At 35.8% G+C, this 23,589-nt stretch overlaps 1 protein-coding gene across 4 annotated transcripts; it reads left to right on the forward strand.

Moving 5' to 3' along the window:
* Positions 1-4,283: 4,283 nt before the first annotated feature.
* LOC114321932 (uncharacterized) lies at positions 4,284-7,561 on the forward strand. 4 transcript variants are annotated; one of them, XM_082896496.1, is made up of 8 exons: positions 4,284-4,663; positions 5,100-5,167; positions 5,296-5,431; positions 6,287-6,406; positions 6,561-6,664; positions 6,746-6,952; positions 7,057-7,122; positions 7,222-7,561. In XM_082896496.1, the coding sequence occupies exons 1-5, from the start codon at positions 4,520-4,522 to the stop codon at positions 6,609-6,611; spliced, it is 519 nt and encodes a 172-aa protein (XP_082752622.1). In that variant the 5' UTR covers positions 4,284-4,519; the 3' UTR covers positions 6,612-6,664; positions 6,746-6,952; positions 7,057-7,122; positions 7,222-7,561. The 4 variants fall into 4 exon arrangements, with proteins under 4 accessions (XP_082752622.1, XP_082752621.1, XP_082752624.1 ...); XM_082896495.1 differs by having other exon boundaries at positions 4,287-4,663; positions 6,737-6,952; XM_082896498.1 differs by having other exon boundaries at positions 4,293-4,767; positions 5,096-5,167; positions 6,737-6,952.
* Positions 7,562-23,589: the final 16,028 nt, after the last annotated feature.

Here is a 23,589-nt window from a genome sequence, read left to right on the forward strand (position 1 = left end):
CCCCCCTGATTGAAGGGCTTTCATTTAGCTAATTTTCTGAAGTGTAGTCGTAACCATGAGGAAATTAATACTTTTTCAGTGCCAACATGGTGGAATTCTTGGAAAATAGCTTTTGTTTTTTTATTTTTTTGATAAGAAAGATTTTAAAATTTTGATGAAATAAATACAGTCCCTAATATTTGGATTCCACATTATGTAGCTGGGTTCTAGTATCTTGGTCTGATGCATGAAAAAAGACAAGATGCATAAACTACATGCTGATTTGGGTCAAATTTGTTTATTTCATTTCATTGATAAGATGGAAATGGTTCTGGAACTTATTGTTATCTAATATTTTCTTGATAACCAATGCAGATACCTTTTGCTACTAGTTCTTTCTGTTTCTCATTATGCTTCAGCCTTTGCGGAGCTGACTTTTTTTTCAATCTGAATTTCAAGAATCATGCAGGGCGTGGGAAAAGCTTACAATGAGTTGAAACAAGGAGAGCCAACAATTGAATGCTTTTTTGATTTGACCAGGTTCCAATCCAAGGTAAATTTTTGGTTTAATCAACTTTGGTTATTTTCAGTTTCTAAGAAATATGGTTAGGCATAGGCATTCTCTTGAATATAGACGGCCGATAAATGAAAAATAAAAACAGGGCAATGAAGTGTAAACCTTAGGTATTGGGGACATCAAAGTCATTCCTCAGATGACTTTGCTAATTTTCAGTTCCTAAGAAATATGGTTAGGCATTCCCCTTGAATAGACATGTCGATAAATGAAAAATACAAACAGGTACTTAATTATAATTTTTGTTGGATATAATATTTATCTTTCTGTGTGTTGATTTTCAGTCACACAAGCTATTTCAGCCCAGGTACATAATTGTAAATTACCTTGATTTTTTATTATTGTCTTCCTTTTTCAAGGTCCTAGTCTAGGGTTTTCATCTCAGGTACCCTCTCTCTCTTTCTCTCAGGGTTTTACCTTCGGATCTTTGTTTTGCTGTGTTTTGTTTTTGGCTTCTTCATTTAATCTTTATAGATGAAATATTAAATTTTGACTTAAATTGGTTGAATCAGAAGGAAAATGTTCTTCTTATTGAATAAAAATTGATTCTTTTTTATTGTGGTTTCTGTTGTGTTGACAGTACATAAATCTGAAGAAAGGAAAAAGTTTCAGCCATAAGGTATGCCAATTTCTGATTTTGTTATCTGGAGTTTCTTTGGTTCTGTTTATGGTGTCCAATTCACTCCAAAAATTGTAACAAAGTGTATTTGTTTTTCTAAATTGTTTGTATAAATTTTGTAACTTTATTAATCTTAGGGTCTATTTTGCTGCTCATGGTTGAATGCATTTAATATGAAGTTCGGTGATGTGGGTATGACTGAGATTTTTACCATCAACTCCAAAAAAAAAAAAAAAAAAAGATCTTTCTTTATGATTGAGCCTGGGATTTAAAGTTTTCATTGATCTTTCTTAGAAAGTGGAACTTGTTAGTTTATTGCTGTTGTTATCTTCAGAATTTGAATGTGTGTTGTTAGCTTGTTTAAATTTATTTATTTATTTATTTATTTTCGTAGATTTTTAGGGTATGCTCCAGTTTATACCCAGATTAACACATTTTATTAGTTTTCTTGTATTCTAGGCACTAGCATTTTTTTTTTAAAAATTTCTGGCTATGTTGTATCAAAGTCAGTGCATTTACATTTTATAGTCATCTAATTCGAACAACTAGTATGCATTCATTTGCTCTTTTTACATTTTAGAAATGCAGGTGTCTCTATTGCTACTTTCCATTTTTATCCTTTCTAACGCGGCTGCTTTTTCCTCTTCTACAGTAAGCTTCAGAGTGATGCCTTGAGGGAAGCCATTACCAAAGTCTCTCTATGTACTCATGTATATATGTATGCTTATAATTGTTTGTATTTTAGTATCTGTGATTATGGCACTGATGGTGTGTTTCTATTGACAAGTTGCAGTTAAATTGGCTCAATGTTCAATTTGAAAAATGTCTCTTGTTTCAAGCATTTGACCTCTGCGAGAAGTTGGTGCTACATTCTAACATTCTCTTCTTCTGTGTTTCTCATGGCATATCTGCCTAGCCTTGCTCTTTCCCCTGGCATCAACCATAGCCACATCCCCCTCTGGCACCATCTCCTTCTCTGCCTACCCCAACCCTCACCACCAAACACTATCACCTCTTTCCACTTCATTGTCTATTCCCAACAGCCGAACACCACCACCAACCACTGTTCCAACTCAGACCTTTGATTATGGCGCTAATTCTGTCTTGTATAATTTTTTTCTTCCCTTCTTTGGAATGGATCTCCCCAGAATTTTGAAAAACAATCAGTTAATTGGGTCTCCTCAACCTTGTCCCAAATTCCAAATTTAAAACTCTTGTAAGTCCTCTTTCTCCATTCTCTTCTCATTTAATTTCTATCTAATTTTAGAATGATGACTGAGATGCATATGTTTCAATATATGTATTCTAGAGACCTTGCACAGAATACACTGAGTGGGGAAATACCTAGGCTTATATACTAGAATGAAGTTTTGCAATATCTGTGAGTACACTTCTCCTTCCATTTTCTCAGTTATCTTTTCCATATTGGCATTTTTATGACTTATTTACTTAAAAAATTGCTCTGAATTTTATTTTGCAAGTGTTTTAAAATTGTAGTTTTCTTCGACATGTTATTAAAATTAATAAACATAAATATATAGGGTGGCATAATTCAAAAGATATATACAAATTAGTTAGTTCACTCCTTCCTAGTTTGGCACAAACCCGCTTAGCTGTGCTGCATCATTGTTACTGACACAGTTTTTTTCAGTTTCTTTGATTGTAATAGAATTTGATTCAGTAATAGTATTCTGGGGCTGCTTATGCTTATGGTGTCTGTTTTAGTTGGTAATTTTTGTTTTTTGTTTTTTTGATTGGCAACAAAAGAAATTTTTTTAGAAAGTAATGGAACAAAATAGAACATAAATGAGATCTTTGGCGTTAACGCCAACATGGTCTGTTGCTACTGTAATGACAATTTTGGAAGAGTTTATGCCAAAGAGATGCAGTGACAGTGCTTGGATTTATTGTTGCTTTCATAAGTTTTATGCTTTTTCAAACATAACACTCATTTGGGATGGATAAAGCAGAATGATCTGGATTATTCCTTCCAGAAAATTGATGATATAGTGATTACTATAGGTCATTTGTAACATTTATTTTTGTGGGTCATGCTACCAATTATACATCACAGACCATGTAAGCTGTGTTAATTGGTCCTTGTATTGTTGATATGGTTCTACTGCTTGCAAATTTGCAGAAAACTGTGTTGAGTAGGTTTTTTCTTCTTGTTGCTCTGCTGGTTTGAGGTTATGCTCTAGTGTTAGTGACATTAAGAGTACATGCTTTACTGAGATTTTGCAATTTTTTTTTTTTAAATTTATTGTAGTGATTAATCTGCAGCACATACATCCTTTGACATGAAGATGAATAATGTGCTGTTCAGTTTTGTTTATATTAAGTTGAATTTGTCATGTATTCATTATAGCATCGTAGTCAAATTTATGGAAGACAAGGACTTCACAATTATACTTCAATTGAAATGAAACTAAAACACTTGTGTGTTATTTTCTGCTTAATGGCTGTCTTTGTAATAATGTGATCAGATCCATAGTTGGAGGATATGGGAAGTTGAGGCTTATTTGGAACAGCATGAATTATTAACTGGTAAGATCTAATGCTTGATATAATTTACATGATTCTCAACATTTTCTAGAGCCCTATATATATTCTAGCCTTGTTCTGGTGGACGGGTACAGTTCTGCTGATTTGCTGGTTTTGTTCTGCTGCTGATATTATGCAACTCTACTCTGCTGCTGATTTTCTGGTTTTGTTCTGGGTTTGTTTCTACTGCTAGTTTTGTTCTGGTATGTCTGGTTTGGTGTTTGGTGATTTCTCTTGTTTGGAGTAAGCTGCTTGTTTGGAGTTTGGTGATTTCCCTTCTAGCCTGCTGTGGAGTCTACTGCTGCGGAGTCTGCTGTGGAGTCTGAATCATTCCCTTCTTTTCTGCCTATTTGTTTGGAAACTTTGGTCATGTATAATTCTTTGGTGGGGGTTGAAGAAAGGTCAAGTTTGGTGGTTGGGGATTCAGAGTTGGGAATTGCAGTTGGGATTTTCATGAGAAGATGTGGAGTGCTGGTTTTGTTGGTAACGTTAAAACTGTATTTGCCAGACAATTACACTTTTTTTCCCACCTGCAGGGGGGTGGGTAGGGATTTTAGTTTCAACCTATTTTTGATGCATTTCCACTTGAAAGTTTGTTTCTCAAATTTGCATCAGAAATAGTTTTTGGAAAAAAAATTTCAATTCTCTCCTCATTTCATGCTCTTTCATAATGCATCACAAGTTGCTTACAATTGAGAAAGAAATTTGACATTTTGAGAAACAATTGAGAAAAAAAGTTTCAATTATTTGGTAGCTATTTATTATCTTTTTGCTTTTCAATCTCCCATTTATCTTAATTGCTGATGTGGCAGGGAAGGATAATCAACATAGCATCAATTGTTGGTCTTGTTGGTAACGTTGGGCAAACCAATTGTAGTGCTGCAAAGGCAGGGGTACTTGGCCTCACAAAAACCGTGGCAAGGGAATATGCGAGTAGGAATATTAATGTGAGTTTTCCAGATATGTTTCATTTCATCAATTGTTAGTCTTTCTTCTTTAATAGGTTCACCAAAGCAAATTACCTACTTCTCCATGGGATGGGAGAGCACAGGTAACCTGTCCATCAACTTAGTTTTTATTTTTTTTCATCCTTTTCTTTAAGAGTATGTCCAAATCACTAATTTAATGCAACCACCAATGAGTTAACTGAATAGTCTTTATGATGTTATTGACCATCCATATAAACAGCATTGTTTGGTGCTTTTTGCCTCTTATGTGCTATACAAATTCTTATACCAGTTTCACATTTTACCCTATGCACAAGTCTCCCATCTTCTGCACAAATATATTGCACCTACATGGTCTTAGCTATGTTTCTAACCATCTTTTGCCTGGCCATGCCGTAACTCTCACTCCTGCATTCTTATTCCTGATTGAAGGCAGTGTGACATGGTAGAGCTCTTGTGCGAGTATCATTCAACAGTAATCTGCAGAAGTCGGACTACATTATGGTAACGGCTGATTTATACCCTCAGAATCCAGTCCTCCGCCTTGGAAGTCAGCTCAACTTCAGCAGACGGGTAGTTGGGTAACTATTTTATCATTTTGAATATTTGCCATTGTTAAAATTTCTCTTCAGGTGCTCGCCACTGTATAATGTTAGCAGACCATGGGAACAATCCTCTGATCAGTTTTCTCAGTACCCAGCTACCATGTTATTGACAGCTGATCATGATGATCGGGTTGTGCCATTACACTCATTAAAGTTATTAGCGGTGAGTCTTTAATTGCTACAATTATGTTTTACTTCCTATGTTATTTGCTTTGATTTGCCCTGCATCTGAACATTGAATTGTCTAGTTTCTTGCTCAAGTTTTGTCAATGAGGTTCACCTCTTAAATGTTATAATATTTATCCACCTTCTTGTCAGGACATAAGAAGATAATAAATTGAATGGCTTAATCACAATATATGATTATCCTCGTGTGTATATATATATACTGAATTGAGGAGGTTACAATTTAGGAAGGTAGAATAACAATAAAATCAAATATAAGGAAATATGCCTAAAATCCCGTAATCACACAATATACTGGATTCATACAATATACAGGATTCACATATTCCAACAAGGACCGTCTAGGTTAGATCTGTGTGAGGTTCTATGATTGAATTGATTATATTAAATTATATTGTATGGAAATAACTGAATAAAGTTCTATATTTATATCTACAAAAATTATATACTTTAGGAATTGTCTATATTGAGTTCCAGTAAAGCATATGTAAAAACTCTATCATAGAACTTACATTCAGCAAAAAGAAATCTAGTAGTCTTATCAAAATAAGGAATGATGGTCTTTTATTACAAGGGAAATTGGAATAATATAAATTGAAGTTTTATTTTTGGTACAAATGATAAAAGTGCACATTAAACATTTTTTTTTTGTTGTTTTTTTCACACTACTTATCTTAGGAACTATTTTTTATAATTTAACCCCTAACTATTACTTTTCACTTTTTAAATTCTCATGTAATTTAACAGCACAATATTAAATGCTATTAAACGAAATTATGAAATAGATGTTATACATGTGCATTATTCTATTTATGTATTTGGTTGTTTCCAGGTAATTAAGAACCAATCTGACCTCATTGATAAAAGACGAGTGTTTTACTCAGACATAAGAGATGACAATCCATTGAATTCCATTGTGTCAAAAGTGAAAATTGTGCAACTTGCGGCAAAAGTATGACCATCACTTACTTCTGGCTACTGATATCTTTGTCTATTTGTTTTTATTCTTATTATTATTTTTGTCTCTGTTTGTGTGTGTGTGTTTCTAAAACTCTGTTCCTGTTTATTGCTTTCCAAGTTTCTGAAATGTTTTCTCTGTGAAACAGGCTGACTTGGCTGAAAAAGAGAATACTTTTGTCTTCAGACTTGTATTATGATATGGCATATTCATTGCCACACTTTTCGTTTACAACTCTAGATACAGCTACAGGTTAGTATGTTTACCCAAGGACTACAATCATTTTTTAAAATGAATTCTTCTAATAGATGTTGTCTGCTTCAGCAAATCCAGAAAACTTAAAGATGGATAGTGATGCATCCTCAATAAGTGAAGCTAGTTCAAATAGTGCACTAGGAGACAACTGACGCTGCAAAGTCTTCCCAAGTTTCTAGATGTCAAGAGTATCGGATGACTTTACTAGATTTATACTCTGGATGTGGAGCCATGTCAACTGGTCTCTGCCTTGGAGCATCCGTATCTGGTTTGAAACTGGTTACTGTAAGTCATGAAGTGATTGTAAATGTGATTTTTGTAAAACTTGTTCTTCTATGCACTCTTCCATGCAAAGGCTTATATATGTTTTATTTGTATTTGTTTATTAGAGGTGGGCTGTGGATATAAATTCTAATGCATGCGAAAGTCTAAAGTTGAACCATCCTGAAACTGAGGTAGTATATTTGTTCCCTTTCCTTTACTTTTTTTATTAGTAATTTATATATATATATATATATATATATTTATCAAGGACAAGTCCAAAATGATTATAGGTGAGAAATGAAGCAGCAGAAGATTTCCTATCTTTGCTTAAGGAGTGGGAAAAGCTTTGTAAAGAATTTCAATTGTTGGGTTCCCATCAATCAGAAGATTCCAATTCTGAACAAAACAGCTTGGACAGTGATGATGAGCATCGCTTCAGAAGGCAGATTGCTTTTTATGGAAAGCTTTCATTGTTGTATTCTCTTAGACTACTTGACTACATGAATTGTGCATTTGGTTGTATTAGTAGGAACTCCAATGATTTCTTTCTACACTAGTTTCTGTACAATTGAGTTCTTTAAAATTACCATATTATAGGCATTTATAATAATGTTTTTCTTTTATAGAGTAGTTTGAAAATTGTCTCAGAATCTCTGAATACTTTTTGATGGGTTTAAAATTAGCATAATTTACAAAAAAAATATGAAAAAAGATATCACGGCGTTTTTTAAAACGCCACTTAAACTCTAACGGTCATTGTTTTAAAAAGATATGATGGCGTTTTAAAAACGTCGCTAAATATCACAGTGACGTCATAATACTGTTATTTAGGACATTTGGCTTAAAAACGCCGCTTATACTAATATCACGACGTTTTTAAAACGCCACAAAGCTATAGCGACGGCCGCGTCCTCGACGTTTGGTGCTAAGCGTCGCAAAACGAATTTGCGGCGTTTTTGACACTTATAGCGGCGTTTTTTAAACGCCACTAAAAATCTGTTTTCCAGCAGTGAGTGTTCCTAAGCTTGTGTGGGAGGAAAATGACAACGTGGATGGCTCTGGAACAACGTGGGGCTTGGAAACTGAAGGAGGTGATTTAAAGCATAGTGACTCATAACACCAAGGAAAGAAAAGTGAATCATGAGACGGCACTCCTTGGTGACAAGTTAAAAGATGAACACGTGTAGCTTTATGCTAAGAATGTGGATTGATTCAAGGAATTGTGGGTTGGTTTTTCATTAATGAATAACTGTTTAGAAGAACTACTTAGGTCGTTTTCGTTTGAAAATATGCCTATAAAAGAGCAAGGGGATACAAGAGAAAGACTTGCAACCAAATTCATAACTCATGTGAAATCTAGGAGTAGTGTAATTTATTTAGGAGTAGTCTATCTTAACTTAGGAATAGGTCATCTGTAATTCAGCTTTTGTACTCAATTTGGCCCTATTAATTGTAATCATTTTCAGACTTGTAATTTGATTCTTGAAAAAGTGACAAGTTTAAGTGTTATTTAATCAAATTTCATTTTGGTTGCATTTGTTTCTTCACATAACAACCTCTAAGGAAGTCATTAAATCTATCAAGGCATAGGACATCAACCACATTGGTTGATCAATTTGTTTGTTTGTCAAAATTGGTTTTCTTGTCGACTCTTCCCTATCGATTTGACTCAAATCAGATTTTTGCTAACACGTCCTAACTAGTATTGAGATTCTAACTCAAATTACTCTAATTGGTTACTCTAAAAAAACATTAGGAATCAATATTCAACTCATGTAAAGAAGATACAAAAAAAAATTGGTGCATTACCTTATATATAGGTTGTGACAATTTTCTTTTATACTTGCCAGTTTTTAAGATTGCATTTCATAGCCTCCATTGTCAATGTCAATAAACACGTGTGTATAGCGTATGGAATTTACAATGCCCATTGGCAGTGGCGGAGTCAGGAAACTAAATCAGAAAGGATACTTATTGATTATAACTTTAATTTTTTTTTCCATAACCAACAATAAGAAGATAATAATAATTTTTAAATTAATATTAAGTACAAAAACTTAAAATAAATTATTACAAAAGTATTTCACATAAAATTTTACAATTAGATTTGAGTAAAATCGAAAAGAAAATATTGAGTTTAACTAGTGTATCATGGACAATGTAAAAAAAAATCATATATTTAAGTCTTAAAATAAATTATATTATGGTAAGATAAATCAAATTTTTACAAAATTTGAGTAAAAATTTCATATAATAGTGATATCACGTCATTATTGACATATGATATCATTAACCAATAGTAAAGCAGCATATGAAGGGTGAACTCCACATGCAAATATAACTAACACTCCAGTAATTTTTACATATATATAGTGAGATTAATTATATTTGCATATCAATAACGATGGATATTACCTTTATATTGAGATTTTTTCACAAAATTTTCATACATAATAATAAAATTTGTTGTAGTCACTTCATTTTCAATAAAACAATCACTATTGTTTTCATAAATTTAAAAATTTCCTTGAAATTTTATTCTAAATATTATTTTGTTTAAAATTTTATTTATATACATATGTAAAAAAAAAAAAAAATGCAGGAGGGGCACGTGACCCCTCTAGTCACTGACCACCACCACTAGTTCTGTTACCACCTAGAACTATGTTCCACATCATGTTATAAGTGAAGAAGAAGAAGAAAAATAAGGAAGATGGAGAAGAAAGAAACAAAAGATGAATGTTTTGAAATTTTTGAAATTAGTTTTCGGACAACTTTCGGCATACCAAAACTGCCTATTACACGAAGATGTAAGAAAGAGACGTAGTGTAGGGCAAACTAAGAAGTGAGGTGAAGAGAATGACGAAAGAATGAAGTAGAACCGTCAAAAATTGAGAAAGATATAAAGTCCGAAAGATGGCTCAAAGAAAATTTGAAAATGAGAAGAAAAGTCTTTTTTTTTTTATCAACTTTCGGAGCTCTGATAGCATGCAAAAAGAGAAAGAACGAGATGTGTGAGATGTGATACAAAAACTAGACCTTGAGTCGAATCCAATGACGCAAAAATCAGGCGAAACAGAGTTATAACGAAAGAGATAGAAGGGCTTGAAGTGGTGGTTACTGATTGTGGTTTGCTTGTCAGAAAGGGTGGGTCTGTATCTTTCTTTTGAAATTTTGGACCAAAATGTAATTTTTTTAACTTTTTCCATTTCAAATCTGACGGCAGGGACAAAATTGATAATAACTTAAATAGTATAGGGATGCGCGTGAAAATAAGAGTAGTCTGGGGGGTCATTGAAAATCGTGACAAAATATAGAGGTAAAAATGAAAAAATCTCCAAAATCAAAACCATAATTTCAAAAAGCATTAATTTTGAAATTGAAAATCCCAAATGAAAAGTTAAAATCCTAATTTCTACAAAACGAACCTCAATGTGGACAATGTGAGGGAAATGTGCGAAGCTCCGACATGATAGATGTGGGATAACTATGACGTAAGAGGAGTGAGACAACTGTTGGTTGTAGTGATCTCATTTTCGCGGTGGTTATCACTTCGTGATGGTCTCTTCTTTGGTTTGTGTCTATTGTATTGTTAAGTGATGAAGTATAGTATTGGAGTAAGTGTTTGATTTCTCTCTCAAGTCTTTCTGGAGGACATGGCAGAGAAGTTCGAAGACGTCTACTATGAAGTGTTGGAGATAAGAAAAGTTGGTGCCCAAAACGTAGGTCACACTTGAAACTTAAAATTTTTTTTATATAAAAATGATTTTTTTTGAAACCGTTATTGATTTTAATTAATTAAATTTTAAAGATAACTTAATTAAAATTGACTTTTTAAAAGTCGGTTTCTATATTAAATTTTTATTATTATTTTAATCAATTTTGTATAGTAAAATAAGATTTTTGAAAAATCGATTTTTAAAAAATGACTTTAAAAAAGTCAATTTACCTTATAATGAAAAAAAAAAAAAAAAAAAAAATAGATGGATAAAAGTCCACCATAAAATGGGAATAAAGTGTTGGCAGTACATCTGTCAGAGAAATTGGACCAACTGAATGTTTTCGACTCACCCGAACTGACGGGCTCAAACTCCTATGCGAGGAAAGTTTTTAAATAAATAAAATAAAAATAAAAAAACGCAAACAATGGATATTGCGTGTCATTACTTGTCTAGTATTTTTTGGAGTTAATATATTACTAACTCCAGCATGCATACAAAATGATAATCCACACACTTTGTCTACCAAAATTACCTCATACACGATACAACATTTTATTGCACAATTTTTAATCAATTTCCAATTTTAAGAAGCTAATGATAGTCATATTTTTATATTATGTTTTGTTTATTGTATAATATAATATGTAATTATTATGTACAAAATTATAATATAAACACTATCAATTTAAATTTTTCCTACTAATTAATGTGGCTGTCAATAATACTATTATTAGTGTCATATCAATAAATAAATTTAAAAATATATATTAATTTCTATAGCATTACTTTTGTTATATTGATAACAAATAAAATAGAAAAAATTAGTAAAATCTTTTCAAACCTAAGCCTATGAGAGCTCTACTTAAAAAAAATTACTTCACAAATAAGGTCCATAAATTTTAAAATTTTGAAGAAAAGAAAATTCCTCATCATATTTTTTTCCCCTTTTAGTTTTATGATCATTTCTTAATTTTTACTCACTTCGATTCTCGCTAGTTCATATTTTTCTTCATTTACATTGAAACAATAGTTGGCAGAGAGAGAGAGAGAGATAGAATAAATTGTGTATTGAATTAATGTATTTGTGAATGTTCAGATAGCTCTCCTTTATAGAGGAGAGGACGAACGAAAGGCCGAAAGTGGTCGAAAGAAGAAAGGAATAAAGCAGGAAACAACATTATTAAAGTTACATCATTAAAGCTAACGCTAACAGCTCCTCGCAAACTCAAGGAGGATAAGCATCAACCATCTTGAGTTTGGAAACAAGATCACTGAAACAACCAGGAGGATGAGCCTTGGTGAAAATATGAGCAGGTTGATCTGCAGAAGCAATAGGGAGAGGAAAAACAGTGCCACGTGTGACATGCTGTCGAATGAAATGACAGTCAATCTTAATATGCTTGGTGCAATCATGGAAAGCATCATTGTGAGCAATCTGAATGGCACTCTGATTGTCACAATAGAGAGAGGTAGTATCAGAAGAACAAACACCCATATCAGCAATAAGCCATTGAAACCAGAGAAGTTCCTGAGTAGCATCAGCAAGAGCTCGGTATTCAACTTCGGTACTAGAGCCGGCAGTGAGGGATTGTTTCTTGCTACGCCAAGTAAGAAGAGAATCCCCTAAGAAAAAACAGAAACCTGTGGTGGAGCATCGATCAGTAGGATCCCAAGTCCAATCAGCATCAGAAAAGGCACACAATTCAAGAAAGAAAGAAGCAGAATAGTGAAGGCCATGGAACAGAGTGCCTTTGAGGTAGCGAAGTATGCGGAGTAGAGCAGTATAATGTCGAGTGCGAAGAGCCGACATTTACTAACCAACAAGATAAACAACATAGCCAATGTTAGGACGAGTCATAGTGAGATAGACGACACTACCAACTAGCTAGCGATAAAGAGTAGTATCAGAGAGAAGATCCCCATCAAGAGGAGTGAGACGAATCTGAGGATCAACTGGAGTAGAGGTAGTTTTTCAATCTATAAGACCAGCACGGGCCAAAAGATCAGATGCATATTTGGCCTGGGACTGTGATAACGCTGTCCTGTTTTATGCTAATTAATCTTAATTATGATCGTGATTATATGTTTAATATGATTTTTAGTAGTAATTGTGTGATTATTCATGTTTTTGAAACTATATCTGTTTATTGTAGGAAAATCTGTCCAACTTACTACTGTAACTTGGAAATTGAAGACCATACAGGTTTTAGAAAGTGAAATTGACTGTACTATTGTGATTAGCGTGATTTTTAGAGCCTATGGTGAAATTTAATTAGAAATTAATTTGGATCAAATTAATTAGATTGAATTGATTAAGTTAAACTTAATTACTTAGCCTTAATCAAATTTGATTAGGCAAGCATATATAAGAGCCTTATTACACTAAGCTCATTCATTTGAGCTCAAAATCTGAAATATACTCCAGAAAGAGAGAGAGAGAGAGAGAGAGAGAGAGAGAGAGAGAGAGAGAGGGGGGGGGGACGTTTCTAGAGAGAAAGAGGGCTCAAATTGTGAATTTTGACTCAAATCTTGAGAATTTGGAAGCTAGACTCAAAATATTAGCAAATTTTGGGAAGATTGGAGCCTCTAGGTGAGTAATTAAGCATGAATTCATGAGTTTGAGTTGTAATTATGTGAACTCAAAGATAAATTGTAATCAAGAACTTGATTTGGGTTAAATTAGATGAATTTGAGGTTTGTATGTACATGCATGTAAAGAATTTGACATGGGTTTGCATGTTTGAATATGAAGCATGTTAATCATGATGAAATTGAGGTCAATATGTGCATGCATGTAACAATTGCTATGAATCCTCATATTTGTGTATAAGACATGTTAAAGGTGTTGAATTGGAAGTCGTCTAGGACATGCATCCATGAATAATGAGATTGTGAAGCTTAACTACATGTTTTGAAGGTGATGAACTCATGTAAAGTCATGCATGCATGAGTCTCAAAGTTATGAGCATGGAATTGAATGATTTGACCTTGATTTTGAGTAAATGGTTCCAAACTAGAAGTGTTTCCATGTCATGTGATGGTTTTCCATGTTTTTGTACCAAAAATATGAGTTTTGGACCTTTGAACATCGAGTTTGAGCTTCAAATGTAGTTCTGAAAATTCCAAAATTCAACCTCTCTGCTAGAGCGAAGGAGTTGCAGCTCAAGCGGAGAATGCAAGCAACCAGAAGTTTTGCAGACAGAGGTGTCCGCTCGAGCGAGGGAAGTTGCGCTCAAGCGGCCATGCACATGTTTCGACTCCTGGCTCGAGCGACTAGGGTCACGCTCGAGCGTAAAAATGGGGTAACTAGTACTTTTGCAGACCCAAGGGGTCCGCTCGAGCGAAGAACCCTGTTTCAGAAATTTTGAAAGGGTGTTTTATGAATTGTTTTCCATTCTCTTTCATTTTTAAGCACTCTTGGGCATATATTGAGTATTGTAAATGGATAAGAAGATAAGAAAGAGGCCTAAGAGGAATAAATAAATTAACAACGGATTGAATTGCTTTTGATCCTTTATGTTTATGAAATGTGTAGGGTTAAGCGCAAGGACAAATCATCCGGCAGATCACTGTGAGTAATATCTTAGTAAAGATATTTTGAAGTATGCTACTTGTCCAAATGTTTACTTCTATATGAGTATCATGAGTTCATTAATTTGAATTGTGGACAAGTATTTGTTATGCCAAATGATTGGGCCAAAGGCCGTTTGATATAAATGATTGGGCGAAAGGCCATTTGACATGAATGATTGGGCCAAAGGCCGTTTGATACGAATGATTGGGCCAAAAGCCGTTTGACATGAATGATTGGGCCAAAGGCCGTTCGACAAAAGTGAATTGGGCCCAAGTCCGTTTGACATGAATGAATTGGGCCCGAGGCCGTTGGTTAAGAATGAAGTTGGCCAAAGGCCATTTGATATGTTTAGGCTTGAGGCCGTTGACTTTACTAGATAGAAACATGAATGGGCCTAAGGTTGTTTGATATATTTGTTTCGAATTTCATTCACGTAAATTCTTTATTTGATATTATTCACTGGGCTTTTACTCACTCTCATTCATGCGTATGTAGGTGAGCAAAGAGATGTCCAAACCCAGCCCCGATGAAAGATAAGAGAGAGAGTTAAGTTTGGTAGAGTCAACCCGAATGTCTCACGCATGAGACTTTCTTTTGTTCTCCTGTTTTTCCTTTTTGTTACTTTGGTGAACATGTCGGATCACCATGTATATAAGCTTTGTGTTTGGCTAACTGTATATTTGAAAGTTCCTAGACATCTAAAATTTTAACCCTGTTTATATGTGTGAGTTATTATGGTCTACTTATGGAGTATTTTGCTTTACCATGTAAGCATAGCTCATTGGACAAAACTTTTAAGTCTGCTTTCGTTTCGCCTTCGTTATTTTTATTAATTTTATCTGCATAGTTTGAGGCCGTTGGTAATCTCTTGATTACTAGCCAGTTATGACCTTAATTCTTAGGGGCGGGATCAGGTCATGACAGAGTGGTATCAAAGAACGAGTAATAACTCACACACTTGTCCAAATAAGCAATAAACATCTAGAAACGATCTAGAATGCATTCATGTGATAAGTATGAATTTGAAAGACATTTAACATATGCTTATACGTTCCAAATGGATGACTATGTGTTATATGTTTTGTGATTTGGTTGCATTGTGAATTATTTGAATATGTATGCTCTTGTGTATATACATACTTGTGAATATTTTTGTATGAAGAATAATGCAAGTTTAATCAGACAATGATGAGAACAAGAGATGATGAATTAGAAGAGTCCTCTACTTCCATAATGGATAAGATAGAAAGGTTGATACAGGAGATGGCAGAAACATTGAGGCAACAACAACAGTGGCAACAACAATGGCAACAACCACATCCTCCGCCTCCTCCTCCAGTACCACATGTCCAAGATCTACAGAATGATGACCGAAGAATAGCTCTCACCAAAGAGTTCAAGAAGATGAAACCGCCACAGTTTCACGGAGGATTGGATCCATTAAAGGCTGAAGCATGGGTCCTCAACATAGAGAAATTGTTTGAGGTGTTTCCTTGTCTAGAAACACAGAAATTACTACTAGCCACCTTTACACTAGAAGATGAAGCAAGAAGGTGGTAGATGCTAATGCGTGAAAACAATAAGGACATCGGCTGGGCACGGTTCCTGGAAATTTTCTACGACAAGTACTTTCCACAATGTGTTCGTGACAGAAAAGTATCAGAGTTCATGGAACTTAAGCAAAACAGCATGACAGTAGCTGAATATGAGGCCAAGTTTACTGAATTGGCCAGATTTGCACCACATGTGGTCGACACCGACTACAAGAAAGTGAGGCATATTGAAGGAGAGCTTCGAGATGATATCTTAGAGAAAGTAAATGTACTCAAGCTGGAAACCTATATCGAAGTGTTAGACCAGGCCATTATATCAGAAGCTAACATAGCCAGACAAGCCAAATCAACAACTGACTGGAAAAGTAATAAAAGATAAGGCTTCTTTTCAAAGAAGAAATTTTCAAAGAAGCAGAATACGGGCTCCTCAAGCACTTCAAATTCTTCCCAAGATACATTCTCAATGTGTAACCAATGTGGAAAAAGGCATCGTGGGGTTTGTTACCATGTATCAGGGGCCTGTTTTAAGTGCGGAAAGACAGGGCACATGGCCAGGGAATGTAATCAAAACAATGGGAAGTTAGCTGCTAGCTCAACCGCCTCGATCCCAAAACCGGGAAACACTACAAGGCCAACTACCACCAGAGATACCGTGAGGCAAGGGAGAGTCTTTGCACTTGTTCCGAGCGATACATGGAACGCTGAAGCCGTTGTCTCATGTACTATCTCTATATGCAATCAGGGTGCTTTTGTGTTAATTGACTCCGGATCAACACACTCTTTCGTAACTTGTGCATTTGCATCTAGATTGAGTAGACCTCTAGAATCATTGCTATATTTGTTATGTGCATCTGCTCCATCCGAGAAATCTATGTTGTGTGCTTCTGTATATATATTTTGTGATATGCGTATTGGGAATGCTACCTTGTAGGTAGATTTATTACCCTTGGACTTCAGAGATTTTGATGTAATTATGGGCATGGACTGGTTAACTAAATACTGTGCAATCATTGATTGTGTAACGAAACGGGTTGTATTTAAACCACCTGAACAGAAAGAAATTGTATTTGTGGGTAATGGGGTAGTGCCTCCACCTTATTTGATATCTGCAATGAAAGCACGTAAATTGATCGGGAAAGGGTACCAGGGTTACTTATGTTGTGTGCTATCTGAACAATCTGTGAATGTAGAATTGGATAGTATCCCTATTGTCAACAAGTTTCCAGTTGTATTCCCAGATGAATTGCCAGGGGAATTGGTGGACATGGAGGTAGAGTTTACTATTGAAGTTATGCCAGGCACTCATCCTATTTCTAAAACTCCCTACAGAATAGCTACTGCTAAAATGAAGGAATTGAAAGAACAACTGCAAGACTTACTCGACAAAGGGTTTATTCGACCTAATACATCTCCATAGGGTGCATTAGTACTATTTTTGAAAAAGAAAGATGGAACATTGCGCCTGTGTATTGACTACTGTGAATTGAACAAGGTAATGATAAAGAATAAATATCCATTACCCTATATTGACGACTTGTTTGATCAGTTGCCGGGCTCACAAATATTTTCTAAGATTGATTTGAGATCTGGATACCATTAGTTGAAAGTAAAGGCTGAAGATGTTGAGAAAACTGCATTCAGAATGAGGTATGGTCATTACGAATTCCTTGTCATGCCGTTTGGAGTGACTAATGCCCCTACAACATTTATGGATCTTATGAATCCAATTTTTAAGCCTTACCTCAATGAATTTGTTATAGTTTTTATTGATGATATTTTGATATATTCAAAGAATGAACCCGAACATGAACAACATTTGAGAAATGTTTTGCAAACACTTAGAGAGAAGAAATTATTTGCTAAACTAAAGAAATGCGAGTTTTGGTTGGATGAAGTTATTTTCTTAGGGCATGTCATTAACAGAAATGGGATTTCAGTAGACCCCCAGGAAATGGAGGCAATTGTGAATTGGCTTACACCAACGAATGTAACAAGGGTCCGCAGTTTCATGGGCTTAGTTGAGTACTACAGAAGGTTTGTTAAGGATTTTTCAAAAATAGCCGTACCTCTTACCCAACTGACACGCAAGGGGCAACCATTTGAATGGAATGACGAAAGAGAATCTTCCTTTCATGAGCAAAAAACGAGACTAACTACTACACCAGTGTTGACATTGCCCACAGGTACAGAAAACTTTGTGATTTTCAGTTATGCATCTTATAAAGGTTTGGTTGTGTATTAATGCAGAATGGAAGGGTGATCGCTTACGCCTCTCGGCAGTAGAGGCCACATGAGAAGAACTGCCCAACACATAACCTGGAATTGGCTACAGTTGCATTTGCTTTAAAATTTTGGCGCCATTACTTGTATGGGGCAAAATGCAAAGTCTACACAGATCACAAATGCTTGAAGTATTTTTTTACACAAAAAGAGTTAAATATGTGGCAGAGAAGATGGCTTGAGTTGATAAAAGATTATGATCTTCAGATTCAATATCACCTAGGGAAAGCCAATATAATTGTTGATGCCTTGAGCAGAAAATCAACGGGGAATCTAGCTTGCTTACTTACTGAACAGAAAGAAATCTTGCTAGATTTTGAGAGAACCGAGATTGAAGTTGTGTTACACGAACAAGCTGGGTTGATAGCCGCTATTTCAACTAAACCAGAAACAATTACTGAAATTAAGCAAAGGCAAAAAGATGATGAGTTCCTCAAAAAGATAATTAATGAATTTGAGGCAAACCCGAAAGCAGAATTTAGCATTGATGGTGAAGTGTTGAAATTTCAAGATCGAATGTGTGTTCCAAACATTCCTGAACTAAAGAGGAGAATCCTAGATGAGGTTCTCAAGTCAGTATTTGCTATGCATCCAGGTAACAACAAAATGTATCGAGACTTGAAGCAAAGCTATTGGTGGCCCAAAATGAAGAAAGAAATTGCAGAATATGTGTCCAAGTGCCTTCAATGTCAATAAGTTAAAAATGAACATCAGAAACCAGGCGGTCTACTTCAATCTCTCCCTATTCCAAAATGGAAATGGGAGCATGTGACTATGGACTTTGTTGTTGGTCTACCTCGATCTCCTAGAGGTATGGATTCTATTTGGGTTGTAGTTGATAGACTGACTAAGTCTACACATTTTCTACCTGTTAGAACTACATTTGATGCTTATAGATTGGCTACTATATATGTTGATGAGATTGTTCGCCTATATGGAGTTCTGGTGTCCACTGTCTCGGATAGAGATCCAAAATTTGTATCTAGATTGTGGAAAAGTTTGCAAAGAGCTATGGGAATGGAATTGAGATTCAGTACCACGTTCCATCCATAAACAGACGAGCAATCAGAACGGACCATACAAACCTTGGAAGACATGCTTCGAATGTGTGCTTTGGATTTCCAAGGGAGTTAGGAGGATTATATACCACTAGCAGAGTTTGCATACAATAACAGCTTCCACTCCAGCATTGGTATGGCACCATACGAAGCTTTGTATGGTAGAAAGTGTAGATCACCAATTTGTTGGACAGAGGTCGGGGATAGGGCTTTACTTGGGCCCGAAATTATGCAAGATACCTCCGAGAAAATTAAAATCATTCAACAAAGGCTCAAAACAGCACAGAGTCGGTAGAAGAATTATGCGGATGTTCAAAGAAGACCTCTTGAGTATGAGGTTGGCGACCATGTGTTTATTCGTGTGACTCCGATGAAGGGCCAGGCAAGGTTCGGTAAGAAAGGAAAATTGTCGCCCTATTACATTGGGCTGTTGCAAATTCTGGAAAGTCTTGGTCCAGTTGCTTATAGGGTTGTTTTGCCACCGGGATTCGAACAAATGCACAATGTGTTCCACGTATCGGTGTTAAGGGTTTATCTTCGGAATCCATTTCATGTGATTGATTACCACTAGATAACTCTTGATGAAAATATGGAATACGCAGAATGGCCGGAACGAATCATTGACCGGCAAGTGAAACAGTTAAGAAATAAATCCATCCCGATGGTGAAGGTAGAATGGAAAGAACACTATGGGAAGGATGCTACATTTTTTTTTTTTTATCAGCAAAAAGGAGAACTTTATTGACAAAGATAACATACAAGATATGGAATTACATCAATAAAGATGAGGCAAAGAGCCAAAAGCATCAAAGTGAACTCTCCCAATCCCAACTAGGTTGGCACTAGGAGAGACACCCTATCATATGCAAGCTCAAGCCAAAGTTAGTGAGAGACCAACAAAGCAAAAAAAGAAGAAACAAATGAGGAGGCCTACTACGGCAAAGCAGCAGAGCAAAATTGACAACAGCCACAGCAGCATGCAGTTTTAACCTTAAAACTGACTTAGGGGCACCAGCAGACTTCCGTCAGCAGACTTCCACCAGCATACACCATAAGAAACAGGTTAAGCATACAGCAGTAGCTGCTCAAACCAATAAGTTGCACAAAACCAGCATACAGCAGCAGATCAGCAGCAAGCAGCCTACCAGTTGACAGTAGAGCAAACTGCATGTGCAAGAGCCTAACAAAATAGAACCTAATGTACAACAGCCAGGATAGTTCTTGAATTTGAAGAAAAATAAAGTTGAGGGCCTTGTATTATTCTACTGTTGAGCAGTCCAAGCATATCTGTAAGGCAACCCAATCAACAAACTAGAACCTGAACCAGCAACCTGAACCTGAACCAGTAGAGCAAACCTATGAACACCAGTCATACTGCTCATCCAAGGGCCACTCTAACTATACTGAGCTCGCAGAGATCACTAAATAAACCGAGCCACTCTAAACTATACTGAGCTCCAAAACATTTAGCAGTGGCACCCTCATAGTATCTGCACACACCTAGTAAATACCCTTTTTCTTGCACCAAACACCTCAGGAAGTGACTTCAACCTTATAGAACACACCACTACACCAAAGCACTAACAAGGCAGTCCAACATATCAGTCCACCACTAAGCCTCACAGTCCAGCAGGACAGAATCTGAACCTGAACCTACAGGACCAGCAACAGACAGATGCACAGTCCAGCAGAGCAAACCAAGGCCAAGACTCAATAGAACAATCTGTGGCCAAAGCAGCACAGCAAACCAGGGCCAAGACTCAACTCTTATGTCGAATACAATATTGGACCTGCTGCAAGTTAAAGAGTATATCATTAACAGAGAACTCCACTCTGGCTGGGGAAGATTTGACCCACACAGCTATTCTTACTTTGATTAAACACACAGTCGTTTCTATGCTTCCATATGGACCAAAGGACAGCCAAAGGTACAACCTTCCATAGCTGCTTCTCAATCTTTTTCATCTTACAGAATGACCACCATTGCAACAATCTTTCCACTGAGTTTGGTATAACCCACTATACACCCCACCATTTCATAATATGAGACCACAACAGCCAAACAAAAGGGCAAAAAATAAGATATGATAGACTGTTTCCACCTCATCATGACAGAAAACACAACCCACATTAGCATTCACATCTAAGATCTCTATTCTCTGCAGGAAACTTAATGTTTTCACCTTACCTTGCCGTGCCAACCACCCAAAGAATTTTACTTTAGGTGGAGCACAGTTATGCCAAACTGCCATATTCCATAGCTGCTACATGGGAGAAAGAGGATGAGATACGACTACGCTATTCACATTTGTTTCCGGACGGAGGTAAAATAAGTTTGGAGGACCAAACTTCCTAAATGGGGGAAGATTGTGATAACCCTGTTCGGTTTTATGCTAATTAATCTTGATTATGATCGTGATTATATGTTTAATATGATTTTTAGTAGTAATTGTGTAACTATTCATGTTTTTGAAACTATATCTGTTTACTGTAGGAAAATCTGTCCAATTTACTGCTGTAACTTGGAAATTAAAGACCGTACAGGTTTCAGAAATTGAAATTGACTGTATTATTGTGATTAGCGTGATTTTTAGAGACTACGGTGAAATTTAATTAGAAATTGATTTGATTAAATTAATTAGATTGAACTGATTAAGTTAAGCTTAATTACTTAGCCTTAATCAAATTTGATTAGGCAAGCATATATAAGAGCCTTATTACACTAAAGCTCATTCATTTGAGCTCAAAATCTGAAATATACTCTAGCGAGAGAGAGAGAGAGAGAGAGAGAGGGCTCAAATTGTGAATTTTGACTCAAATCTTGACAATTTGGAAGCTAGGCTTAAGAAATTAGCAAATTTTGGGAAGATTAGAGCCTCTAGGTGAGTAATTAAGAATGAATTCATGAGTTTGAGTTGTAATTATGTGAACTCAAAGATAAATTGTAATCAAGAACTTGATGTGGGTTAAATTTGATGAGTTTGAGGTTTGTATGTACATGCATGTAAAGAATTTGACATGGGTTTGCATGTTTGAATATGAAGCATGTTCATCATGATGAAATTGAGGTCAATACGTGCATTCACGTAACAATTGCTATGAATCCTCATATTTGTGTATAAGACATGTTAAAGGCATTGAATTGGAAGTCATCTAGGACATGGATCCATGAATAATGAGGTTGTGAAGCTTAACTACATGTTTTGAAGGTGATGAACTTATGTAAAGTCATGTATGCATGAGTCTCAAAGTTATGAGCATGGAATTAAATGATTTGAACTTGATTTTGAGTAATTGGTTCCAAACTAGAAGTGTTTCCATGTCATGTGATGGTTTTCCATGTGTTTTGTACCAAAAATATGAGTTTTGGACCTTTGAACATCGAGTTTGAGCTTCAAATGCAGTTCTGGAAATTCCAAAATTCGACCTCTCCGTTCGAGCGAAGGAGTTCCCGTTCGAGCGGAGAATGCAAGCAACTAGAAGTTTTGCAAATAGAGGTGTCTACTCGAGCGAGAGAAGTTGTGCTTGAACGGCCACTCACATGTTTTGACTCCTAGCTCGAGCAACCAGGGTCACGCTCGAGCGTAAAAATGGGGTAACCAGTACTTTAGTAGACCCAAGGGGTCTACTCGAGCGGAGAACCCTGTTTCAGAAATTTTGAAAGGGTGTTTTATGAATTGTTTTCCGTTCTCTTTCATTTCTAAGCACTCTTAGGCATACATTGAGCATTGTAAATGGATAGGAAGATAAGAAAGAGGCCTAAGAGAAATAAATGAATTAAGAACGGATTGAATCGTTTGTGATCCATTATGCTTATGAAATGTGTAGGGTCAAGTGCAAGGACAAATCATCCAATAGATCACTGTGAGTAATATCTTAGTAAAGATATTTTGAAGTATGTTACTTGTCCAAATGTTTACTTCTATATGAGTATCATGAGTTTGTTAATTTGAATTATGGACAAGTATTTATTATGCCAAATGATTGGGCCAAAGGCTATTTGATATGAATGATTGGGCCAAAAGCCGTTTGACATGAATGATTGGGTCAAAGGCCGTTTGATACGAATGATTGGGCCAAAGGCCGTCTGACATGAATGATTGGGCCAAAGGCCGTCTGATATGAATGATTGGGCCAAAGGCCGTTCGACAAGAGTGAATTGGGCCCGAGACTGTTTGACATGAATGAATTGGGCCCGAGGCCGTTGGTTAAGAATGAAGTGGGCCAAAGGCCGTTTGATATGTGTAGGCTTGAGGCCGTTGACTTTACTAGATAAAACATGAATGGGCCTAAGGACGTTTGATATATCTGTTTCGAATTTCATTCATGTAAATTCTTTATTTGATATTATTCACTGGGCTTTCGCTCACTCTCATTCATGTGTATGTAGGTGATCAAAGAGATATCTAAACCCAGCCTCGGTGAAAGACAAGAGAGGGAGTTAAGTTTGGTAGAGTCATCCCGAACGTCT

Source organism: Camellia sinensis, chromosome 11, assembly GCF_055761805.1.
Source record: "Camellia sinensis isolate YWXY chromosome 11, ASM5576180v1, whole genome shotgun sequence".
Lineage (NCBI taxonomy): Eukaryota > Viridiplantae > Streptophyta > Magnoliopsida > Ericales > Theaceae > Camellia > Camellia sinensis.